Source organism: Pseudophryne corroboree, chromosome 1 (assembly GCF_028390025.1).
Source record: "Pseudophryne corroboree isolate aPseCor3 chromosome 1, aPseCor3.hap2, whole genome shotgun sequence".
NCBI lineage: Eukaryota > Metazoa > Chordata > Amphibia > Anura > Myobatrachidae > Pseudophryne > Pseudophryne corroboree.
This window is the reverse complement of record NC_086444.1, coordinates 1,208,810,790-1,208,823,243: the sequence shown is the minus strand read 5'-3', so window position 1 is coordinate 1,208,823,243 and position 12,454 is coordinate 1,208,810,790. Positions and strand designations below refer to the sequence as shown.

Here is a 12,454-nt window from a genome sequence, read left to right as displayed (position 1 = left end):
CAGGCGCGTTGTAGGAACTAGCTGGGACTTCGGTATATTGAGAACCCAGCCGTGTAGCTGCAACGTCTTCATGGACAGAGACACGCTGTCCAGCAACTTCTCCCGAGATCTCGCCTTTATTAGGAGATCGTCCAAGTATGGGATAATTGTGACCCCCTGCCTGCGCAGGAGCACCATCATTTCCGCCATTACCTTGGTGAAAACCCTCGGGGCCGTGGAAAGCCCAAACGGTAACGTCTGAAATTGGTAGTGACAGTCCTGCACTGTAAATCTCAGGAACGCCTGATGGGGGGGGGGGGGGGGGGGGGGGAGAATATTGGAACATGAAGGTATGCATCCTTTATGTCCAGGGTCACCATCCAATCCCCCCCCTCCAGGCTGGCGATGACCGCCCGGAGTGATTCCATTTTGAACTTGAACCTTTTCAAGTACAAGTTCAGAGATTTCAGGTTTAAAATGGGCCTGGTTTCGGGACCACAAACAGGGTTGAATAATATCCCTCTCCCTGCTGGAGATGAGGAACTGTGACAATCACCTGTTGAACACACAATTTTTGGATTGCTGTCAACACTGACTCCCTCTCTGACGGGGAAGTCGGCAGAGCCGATTTGAAAAACCGGCGAGGAGGCAAGTCTTCGAATTCTAGCCTGTATCCCTGAGCAACAATCTCTACTGCCCAGGGATCCACCTGCGATTGAACCCAGACGTGGCTGAAAAACCGAAGACGAGCCCCCACCAGAACTGCCTCCCCCCGGGAAGCCCCAGCGTCATGCGGTGGACTTTGCAGACGCCGGGGAGGACTTCTACTCTTGGGAACTAGCTGTGTGCAGCTTCTTTCCCCTGCCTTTCCCTCTGGCAACAAAGGACGATCCTCGTACCTTCTTGTTTTTATTGGAACGAAAGGACTGCATTTGATAATGAGGTGCCTTCTTAGTATGCTGCGGGGGGACATAAGGTAAGAAATTCGATTTACCAGCCGTAGCGACAAGGTCCGAGAGGCCGTCTCCAAACAACTCCTCCCCCTTGTACGGCAAGGACTCCATGTGCCGCTTAGAATCGGCATCTCCCGTCCACTGCCGGGTCCACAGGAGTCGCCTAGCAGAAATAGACATAGCATTTATTCTGGAGCTTAATAAACAAATGTCTCTCTGAGCATCTCTCATATACAAGACAGCATCTCTGATATGCTCTAAGGTCATTTGAATGGCATCCCTATCTAAGGTGTCAATCTCCGTAGATAAGGAATCTGCCCATGCCACAACCGCACTACAAACCCAGGCCGACGCCATAGCCGGTCTAGCAATAGTACCGGAGTGAGTGTAAATGTGATTCAAAGTAATTTCCTGCCTGCGATCAGCCGGTTCCTTGAGGGAAGCCGTATCCTGAGAAGGTAGTGCCACCTTTTTGGACAAGCGTGTCAGCGCCTTGTCCACTTTTGGTGAAGATTCCCAGCGTATCCTATCAGTTTGTGGAAAAGGATACGCCATAAGAATCCTTTTGGGAACTTGTGGTCTCCTATCTGGAGAGTCCCAAGCCTTTTCGCACAAGTCACTTAATTCAAATGATGATGGAAAAGTGACTTCAGGCTTTTTCTCTTTATACATGTGTACCCTCGTGTCAGGGACAGGGGGTTCCTCAGTAATATGCAAAACCTCTTTAATGGCCATAATCATGTACCGAATACCTTTTGCCACCTTCGGCTGTAATTTTGCATCTTCATAGTCGACACTAGAGTCAGAATCTGTGTCGGTATCTGTGTCATCGATCTGGGATATGGTGCGCTTCTGAGACCCCGATGGGCCTGGCGCCATAGGGACAGGCATGGACTGACTACCTGACTGATCCCTAGCTTCTGCCTTGTCTAATCTTTTATGCAATAGATTGACATTTGCATTCAAGACATTCAGCATATCCACCCATTCCGGTGTCGGCGTTGCCGACGGCGACCTGACATTCAAACACTCCCCCTCCAGTAAGCGAGCCTTCCTTGTCAAACATGTCGACACACGCGTACCGACACACTTCACACACACAGGGAACCCCTTTTCTGAAGACAGTATCCCTGTCAAGACCCTTTGGAGAGACAGAGAGAGAGTATGCCAGCACACACCCCAGCACATTAACCCTGGAGACCAACACAAAATGTTTTTCCCCAGCAGCTCTGTGTAATATGTAAACCGACAATTATGTGCCCCCCCCCCCCCCCCTCTCTTTTAAGCACCCTTTCACCGTGTGTAAGCAGGGGAGAGTCCGGGGAGCTTTCTCTCAGCAGTGCTGTGGAGAGAAAATGGCGCTGGTGAGTGCTGAGGGAGAAGCCCCGACCCTCACGGCGGGCTTCTGTCCTGTTCAAACTTAGTAAAATATGGCAGGGGCTCTTTTATATACATGTACAGAGCCTACCTGTACATGTATATAGTCTTTTTGCCATGCAGAGGTTTATATTGCTGCCCAGGGCGCTCCCCCCTGCGCCGTGCACCCTTACAGTGACCGGAGTGTGTGAGGTGTATGGGAGCAATGACACACAGCTGCAGTGCTGTGCGTTACCTCAGTGAAGCTGAAGGCTTCTGCCGCCTGACGACTTCTGTACTTCTGGCTCTGTGAGGAGAACGGCGGCGCGGCTCCGGGGGTGGACCCCAGTAAGAACCTGCATTCACCCCCTCTGGAGCTAATGGTGTCCAGTAGCCGAGGAAGCAGAGCCTATCTTTGACAAGACGGTCTGCTCCTCTCTCCTCAGTCCCTCGATGCAGTGAGCCTGTTGCCAGCAGTGCTCCCTGTGAAAAAGTAGTAAAAAGTAGAAAGAAAAATCCAAACAAAAATGCTTTCAGGCAGAGAACTCTGGAGAGCTCCCTGCAGTGCACCCATCTTGCTCTGGGCACAGTGTAAAACTGAGATCTGGAGGAGGGGCGTAGAGGGAGGAGCCAGTGCACACCCAGAATCCAAAGCTTTCTTAAAGTGCCCTATCTCCTGCGGAGCCAGTCTATTCCCCATGGTCCTTAAGGAGTCCCAGCATCCTCAAGGACGTTAGAGAAAGTAATGTTAAATATGTATATAGATATAACAATGCACAGTAAAGACTGGATGTATATCCCAGGGTACATGTACTAAATAGCCCTGAATGTATGCACTTGTTCTTAACTAACACTGTCTAAAAGACATGAAGATTACTTAAGTGTCCTGTAAATGCACAGCGCTGATGATGCAGGCGGCTTTACAGAGGAGACATTGCCCAGCAGTCCCAAAGTCAGCTCAGCATGTGTGTAAAGGCGCCCAAACGCTGACAGGGAGTGAGGGAGAGAGAGATATGCCTCTCCAGGGCGGGAACATTAGCAGTAAATGGCGCCTGGGGCTGGGGCTACAGGTCAGGGCCTTATCCCCCTTGTTGGACTTCACCACCGGGTACTGCGGGCCTTTGCAAAACGGATTATGATGTAATTCGACTGGTGCCCTTGCCCTGGTGGTCTAGTGGGGTCTCTGTACGGCCACAGTGTCCACGCCAGAACGCGCAGTCCGTCTCCTAAAGACCACGCCGGATCGCGATTTACAGTGGGTCCCGCCTGGGTGACCCTCTTACCCCCTCGTTTGATGCAGCCACGCGATCCCGGAAAGCAGCGGCAAGTGTGTGCGCCCTAGTGGAAACCGGAGCCCTCTGCTGTAAGTACCCAGCAACCAGGGCACGGGAGTATACAGCGCCGCCGGTGGAGGTGAGGGAGCCGCAGCATGTTATGTCAAAATGACATATAGCACTTGCATGTGCCTATGCTGCGGTCCTTGAAGTCTTCTGTAAAGCTCTTTTCAGGGCTGCCTAGCGCAGCACCACCTGTTTGCTGCCTGAACTGCAGGCACCAACTTACAAACTGAGCTCCAGTGCCTGAAGGAGGGGTTATAGAGGAGGCGGCGCTAAGCATCCTGGGAACAGTCAAAGCTTTTAGCCTGTTGGTGCCTCGGGTCAAGAACCAACTCTATACCCCAATGTTATCCCTGTGGAACCCCAGTGTACCCCGCTACAGAAGTGTTGTTTCCAACCAACAAGAACCAACAGTCTAGACCAGGGCTGGCCAAACCAGTCCTCGAGATCTACCAACAGTTCACATTTTCCAGACCACCTAGCTGGTGCACAGGTGTAGTCATGACTAATTAAGATGTGCTGCATTCATTCCTAACTGACAATTCTACAGCTCTCCAGGAGGCCTGGAAAACCTGAACTGTTGGTAGATCTCGAGGACTGGTTTGGCCAGCCCTGGTCTAGATGAAACATTCTACATTCCGAAAATTTCCCAGTAACTCACTGTCCATTTTCCCCTCCCAATTATAATATTTATGCCCCTTGCAGACTCTCTATCTGCCTGCCATTGACAGAAACGGAGTAGTAGCACAATCTACACTTCTGTACAGCGCCTTCTGCTTTACCAGGTAGATTCCGGCTGCTGGGCTACGACTGGGAATGCGGTGCATTTATTAGCAAGGCGATCACCTGTGTATACAGAGGGAGGGTACTCGTACTGCTTATGAGGGGGGCAGAGATGTATTGTCCGCATTATTAACTTTTACTTGAGCAAAACACAAACACGACAGATGTGCATCGTGCGCAAGGTCAGGAACAAGAAAACAAAATGACAAGGACGCGCAGGAAACAGACAATAAAATAGTTTATTGTTATCTAGCAGGTACACTGGAGTTAAGTGTAAAAATCAGATCTGCTCGATGGCAAGTAAAAACATTAAAAGTAATACAAAAATAAATGGAAAGGTCATTTCATACAATTCTCTATACTAAGTAGTAATAAATACAATAGTTAGCAAAAGCTTCAATCACACAGTTCAGTTTTACTGAAGTTACAGTAGTGTCTGTGGACAAATGAAAAAGAAAACAATAGAAAACAAACAGGTAAAACCCAGCAAACATAAGAAATAAAGTGAATTTGGCACACTGTTGAGTGAGACTTTAATATATTCGCTTTCCACAATCGTGAAAAGCGACGCAGCTCTTTTCTCACTATTGTTCTGAGGTACGTATTTTAATTCTCTAAAGATGCTAAAATCACAGTATCTATTCTCCTAGGGTACAATTTTCCCTTTTTTTTTTCCAAACACCCCAAGGTATTCAACAGTTTGGATTTGTGCAAAATAAAACTTTTGGTGAAAACTCGCCCTTGCGGCGTGTTTGTGCCGTAAGCTATTCCCGCTGTACGCAGGGGCAATTTTCCCAATAAAAATAATAAATAAAAAACAGAGAAGTGCCGCCTTTGAAAAATTCTGTTTGTCCAGGTAGATTTACTTTCGCTACCCTTTGATATGACGCAGAAAGACTCTGCTCTGAGCATTGGATATGGGTAGAGTAAATCTGTCTGGGCAACACATTTTGTAACGGTGGACATTCCCTATTAAAAAAAAAAAAGAGTGGAAAAGGAAGGAAAATTTCCGGGTGCAAACGTGGATTTGTCTTCGTGTTATCACATCGTTTCTACCTCCTATAACTTCAGCAACCCTAGACACACTCACTCTGTGATAAAAACACAAGCTGCCACGGAAGGTCAGCCAAAGCTTGTAAACTCCTTGAGGACGCTAGTCGCATTCTCCCGCGATGGCGGGAAAGATAGTCGCACAGTGTAATGGCACTTCTTTTGTACTCACTGGAACGGTTTCGATTTACAGTAGTTAAAACAGAATTAGGTTAATCTTAAACCTAAACAGTTTTTCTCTCTATTGAAGTTACAGTATATACACGTTTCATAAGAGGACATCGCGCAAAAGCGTAGATTCGTTCTGCAGACGCTTCGGAAAACTGCGCTGTTCTCTCTTTTTTTTTTTTTACAAGTCCTCTTTATAGATTTCAGTCCCCAAAGAGTTTTTTCTTCTTCTTAATTCCTAAGGATATATATATTTATATAATGTTGTGCTCAAAACTTACGTAGGATAATCTGAGCAAACTGAAAATCCTTTCACCAGCACTGTAGGTCCCGTAAAATCGGGGAGGGAGACGTTAAAAAACAGATGGGCGTAACTACGCCGCATGCAAGGCACTGCTATCTCGCAATAGCACCACAGTCTCCTGTCGTTACTAAAAATGATTTGAGCTACAAAACGAGGTAAATCGGATGACTTCTGATGCAAAGTCATAGCAAATTTCTTAATAGAAGTAGTACCAGTCTGGTGAAAGGTATTTTGTTTTATTACAGCGCAAAACTACCGAACAATACAAAGTGCGCTAAAGTTTAAATGAGTGTTACAATCTTGTCAAACCCCACTGTGTGCTCATTAAAGTGTACCTGCCGCCTCCGCTGAATATTCTTGAGGATATGGCCTGTCAATCGTTTCAAAGCAGATAAGAGGCCCGAGGCTCCGCTTGCCTCAAGTATGCCGCTAGTGAAGCGATTGGCGGCATGTTGGTTTCGGCTGGGTGTAGGCACTGGGCACAATTTAAAGTCTATTCTACGTCTGAACAAGAAGCGTCCACACATTTCGCTTTCGTTAACAGCTGCGTCATTTGTAGATGACGCAGCGCGACGCGTCCGTTTCCACGTCACCTAAGCGGTTTACAGTTATACAGGAGACATATTCTATACAATCAATGTCTCTTACTATAATTACTGCTATATAGCTACACGACTCTTATACTACTTCTGTATGGCTTTCATGAATGATTATATCCTCCGGTAGAGGCTAGCAGTGTTATAACAGGTCGCCCCGGTTCCGTCACAGAATATTCCTCAGCTAAATCCTTAATCTTTATACCTTTCCAAAAGGTGCGACGTAAGGTATTCAGCACCAGCAAATATACAATGACCGAATTATCGCATGGTAGATCACTGGACACATCCAGAGTACAACTGGGAACAGTATCTCCCCCTGTTTATATGGATATGTGGGACCACCTATGGAATTGTTAACTATCAATTGGTTTGGAACACCTGCTAATCCCTACTCGTTGTAAGAGGCACTAGTCCATGCATAGGTAAGTTACAGAGCTCTGCAACATGCGGGTTTGTACCGCTAAGACGACGCCAAACCGGCATGTTCTAAACCTCAATGTAAAAGATCGGTAACAAGTCTACATCTACACCACAACATGTTATTATATGGTCTTTGCTTAAAATTATGGCATTTGTATTAAAAGTCACAATACACAAAAAAAGCAATATAGAACAAAACAGGTCAGGAGAATAATTGAACACAGTCTGTTCGGAAGCCATAGATACAGGAGGTGCGATATTCTATTAAGAGAAGAAGGCCAAAATTGTCTGGGCTGAACGAATGTTTATGAGAATGTAGCCTATGACATCACTGGGAATGTAGCCTATTGGTAGACTAAGAGCCAGTGACATCACTTAGAGTACAGCCCAAGCCTATCAGTAGACTAAGGAGGAGTGGTCTCACTGGGAATTCAGCCTATCAGCAGACTAGGTACTGGTGACATCACTGAGAGTGCAGTCTATCAAGGACCAGGGGGAATGGTACTAAGCCTTGGGGAGTAATAAAGTGGAGAGAAATAAAGTAGCAGCCAATCAGCTTCTAAATGCCATGTTACAGGATGTGTTTGATAAATGAGTTAGGAGCTGTCTCTCCAATTTATCACTCTCCACGGCTTAGTACATCTGTGCCCCAGTGACATCACTGAGAGTACAGCCTATCAGTACACTAAGAACCAGTGATATCACAGAGAATGTAGCCTATGACATCACTGGGAATGCAGCATATCTGTAGACTAACAACCAGTGACATCACTGAGACATCACCCTATCTGTTCACTGGAACCAGGTACCCCACTGGCACGTTGTGCTGTCCGTGTATCGCCTATAGAATAAATACGGGCTGCATTCTAGAGAAACTTGGTCACCTGCATCTAGTAAAGGCTGCAGTTTCAGCACACAATATGGCGGCCTCGTTGTATGTAGAACATAGTATACAAGTACACTCTGTAGAACTACTCCGAAGCTTCCTGGCTATATCCCAATCTCCAATAGACAGAGATGGGAAGATAAGCATTTATGCTGAAGGCAGAACCCTCAGGGATAGCAGACTCCTTTACATGCACTATTTCTTCCCAATAAGTAAAATAATCCATATACTTGTCCCTATTATGGGGTAACATGAGGCGCCAGCAAGATACAATGGCGGTGTGCGAGGCTCCCATAGGATGAATGTCAGTTACTTTTCAATAGTCTACATTAAATGTTACCCGTCTAGTTTATTGCAGGCCCAATGGCTGTCTGAGCCTTCAGACGTGTAACGCTCCACTCTCTGTCTGAGCAGCTGCTCTGTACTCTCTGCGTCAGAGGAGCCGCTATATGGAGCATATTGCACACAGCAAGGGTGAGAAACCAACATTCATCTAGTATTGTAACTTTACAAATAGTGCATTAGAAATGTTGAGCATCTACGTGAAGTGATCAGATAAAACACTTATACGATGAGAAACCTATTTCTTATTATCACACTTTAACCTAAACTCATTTACATAAAGAAAGTGACTATAGAATCTGGATAGGCAAATCACTGGAGCGTGACTGAGGAAGGGCCCCTGTTTTATAGTTATCTATGGCTTAGGGAAAACAGAGGGAGTGACGGATCGTAGACAATACACCGCAGTGCAGCCGGAGACGGATCGTAGATAATACACCGCGGTGCAGCCGGAGACGGACCATAGACAATACACCGCAGTGCAGCCGGAGACAGATCATAGACAATACACGGCAGTGCAGCCGGAGACGGATCGTAGATAATACACCGCGGTGCAGCCGGAGACGGACCATAGACAACACAGCCGGAGACGGATCGTAGACAATACACCGCGGTGTAGCCGGAGACAGATCATAGACAATACACTGTGGTGCAGCCGGATCATAGACAATACACCGCGGTGCAGCCGGAGACGGATCATAGACCATACACCGCGGTGCAGCCGGAGACAGATCATAGACAATACACTGTGGTGCAGCCGGATCATAGACAATACACCGCGGTGCAGCCGGAGACGGATCATAGACCATACACCGCGGTGCAGCCGGAGACAGATCATAGACAATACACTGTGGTGCAGCCGGATCATAGACAATACACCGCGGTGCAGCCGGAGACGGATCGTAGATAATACACCGCGGTGCAGCCGGAGACGGACCATATACAACACAGCCGGAGACGGATCGTAGACAATACACCGCGGTGTAGCCGGAGACAGATCATAGACAATACACTGTGGTGCAGCCGGATCATAGACAATACACCGCGGTGCAGCCGGAGACGGATCATAGACCATACACCGCGGTGCAGCCGGAGACAGATCATAGACAATACACTGTGGTGCAGCCGGATCATAGACAATACACCGCGGTGCAGCCGGAGACGGATCATAGACAATACACAGCGGTGCAGCCGGAGACGGATCATAGACCATACACCGCGGTGCAGCCGGAGACAGATCATAGACAATACACCGCGGTGCAGCCGGAGACGGATCATAGACAATACACCGCGGTGTAGCCGGAGACGGATCATAGACCATACACCGCGGTGCAGCCGGAGACAGATCATAGACAATACACTGTGGTGCAGCCGGATCATAGACAATACACCGCGGTGCAGCCGGAGACGGATCATAGACCATACACCGCGGTGCAGCCGGATCATAGACAATACACCGCGGTGCAGCCGGAGACGGATCATAGACCATACACCGCGGTGCAGCCGGAGACAGATCATAGACAATACACCGCGGTGCAGCCGGAGACGGATCATAGACAATACACCGCGGTGTAGCCGGAGACGGATCATAGACCATACACCGCGGTGCAGCCGGAGACAGATCATAGACAATACACTGTGGTGCAGCCGGATCATAGACAATACACCGCGGTGCAGCCGGAGACGGATCATAGACCATACACCGCGGTGCAGCCGGATCATAGACAATACACCGCGGTGCAGCCGGAGACGGATCATAGACCATACACCGCGGTGCAGCCGGATCATAGACAATACACCGCGGTGCAGCCGGAGACAGATCATAGACAATACACTGTGGTGCAGACGGATCATAGACAATACACTGCGGTGCAGCCGGAGACGGATCATAGACAATACACCGCGGAGTTGGCCGCTAGTGTTTTGAGTTCTGCAGCAATATTCAATGGAGCCTCCTATACAGGCCCCAATGAGGCAATTTGTGCTTGTGGGAGTATGGGCTGTCTCCCTATGAATATCAGTGGAGGCCACAACCTGGCTGTCCCCAAAATGAGCCGTTAACTGCGACACGTAGCGAGTAAATGACATGGATGGTCCCTCTGTAACGCGGACATTCTGCAAGTGCTTTAGGGATACTCTATTACACAGAGCAACAGCGTTCAATGCTGTAAACTAGTAAGAGCGGTACACAGGAATGAAAGTGAAATAGCTACATATCGGAATAAAGAACCATTCTGACTTGTCCCATCTGCTTACATTAAGCTAATGTATGAGGACACTTGGACCTACAGTAATTAGTGGTTCATTAAATGCTGCCTTCTCTGTGTCAATGTTACATACATCGGATAATGGGCTATGAGGCCCGCAAGGAAACTAGCCGCGCTGTTGTGAACAGACTAAACTCATAAGGTGCAAATTGATTTATAAACCCCCCCCCCACCATCCCCCTCCCATCCCCACGCCCTCCCAAGAATGAAGCAGACTGTAAGAGGAGGATAATCACAACAGGTTAGAAGTCTTCCAGATGGCGACTCTGGTTCTGCAGTCATTCCGCTGACGACGGGTAACGCTGAACAGTGCATCAACAGAGACCGCAGACCTTCACAGCTTCTGCCCGAAGACATCGTAATATTCCTGCTGCTCCAGATCCCGGTTGTGTCTCTCTATTTCTCGGTTCACCTCTTTGATGTAATCGTATATAAACTGGTCCATTACTGGGGGTCTCAGATTAAGGAAAGATGGAAACAGAAACAGTTTTCAAGCCATTACGGAGCCCAACACCAGGAGTAGCAAGAAAATAAGAATTTACTTACCGATAATTCTATTTCTCGGAGTCCGTAGTGGATGCTGGGGTTCCTGAAAGAACCATGGGGAATAGCGGCTCCGCAGGAGACAGGGCACAAAAGTAAAGCTTTCCGATCAGGTGGTGTGCACTGGCTCCTCCCCCTATGACCCTCCTCCAAGCCAGTTAGGTACTGTGCCCGGACGAGCGTACACAATAAGGGAGGAATTTTGAATCCCGGGTAAGACTCATACCAGCCACACCAATCACACCGTACAACTTGTGATCTAAACCCAGTTAACAGTATGATAACAGCGGAGCCTCTGAAAAGATGGCTCACAACAATAATAACCCGATTTTTGTAACTATGTACAAGTATTGCAGCTAATCCGCACTTGGGATGGGCGCCCAGCATCCACTACGGACTCCGAGAAATAGAATTATCGGTAAGTAAATTCTTATTTTCTCTATCGTCCTAGTGGATGCTGGGGTTCCTGAAAGGACCATGGGGATTATACCAAAGCTCCCAAACGGGCGGGAGAGTGCGGATGACTCTGCAGCACCGAATGAGAGAACTCCAGGTCCTCCTTAGCCAGGGTATCAAATTTGTAGAATTTAGCAAACGTGTTTGCCCCTGACCAAGTAGCTGCTCGGCAAAGTTGTAAAGCCGAGACCCCTCGGGCAGCCGCCCAAGATGAGCCCACCTTCCTTGTGGAATGGGCATTTACATATTTTGGCTGTGGCAGGCCTGCCACAGAATGTGCAAGCTGAATTGTATTACACATCCAACTAGCAATAGTCTGCTTAGAAGCAAGAGCACCCAGTTTGTTGGGTGCATACAGGATAACAGCAAGTCAGTTTTCCTGACTCCAGCCGTCCTGGAACATATTTTCAGGGCCCTGACAACATCTAGCAACTTGGAGTCCTCCAAGTCCCTAGTAGGTGCAAGGCACCACAATAAGCTGGTTCAGGTGAAACACTGACACCACCTTAGGGAGAGAACTGGGGACGAGTCCGCAGCTCTGCCCTGTCCGAATGGACAAACAGATATGGGCTTTTTTGAGAAAAAACCACCAATTTGACACTCGCCTGGTCCAGGCCAGGGCCAAGAGCATGGTCACTTTTCATGTGAGATGCTTCAAATCCACAGATTTGACTGGTTTTAAACCAATGTGATTTGAGGAATCCCAGAACTACGTTGAGATCCCACAGTGCCACTGGAGGCACAAAAGGGGGTTGTATATGCAATACTCCCTTGACAAACTTCTGGACTTCAGGAACTGAAGCCAATTCTTTCTGGAAGAAAATCGACAGGGCCGAAATTTGAACCTTAATGGACCCCAATTTGAGGCCCATAGACACTCCTGTTTGCAGGAAATGCAGGAAACGACCGAGTTGAAATTTCTTTGTGGGGTCTTCCTGGCCTCACACCACACAACATATTTTCGCCACATGTGGTGATAATGTTGTGCGGTCACCTCCTTTCTGGCTTTGA

At 48.0% G+C, this 12,454-nt stretch overlaps 1 protein-coding gene across 1 annotated transcript in view; it reads right to left on the bottom strand.

The window, feature by feature from the left end:
• Nucleotides 1-4,628: 4,628 nt before the first annotated feature.
• The window catches only part of DNAAF9 (dynein axonemal assembly factor 9), a 233,853-nt gene continuing 226,027 nt past the window's right edge, over nt 4,629-12,454 (bottom strand). The window contains exon 37 of the mRNA XM_063925341.1: nt 4,629-10,891. Coding sequence (XP_063781411.1) covers nt 10,779-10,891 — 113 coding nt within the window. The 3' untranslated portion in view covers nt 4,629-10,778. The remainder of the gene's footprint in view (nt 10,892-12,454) is intronic.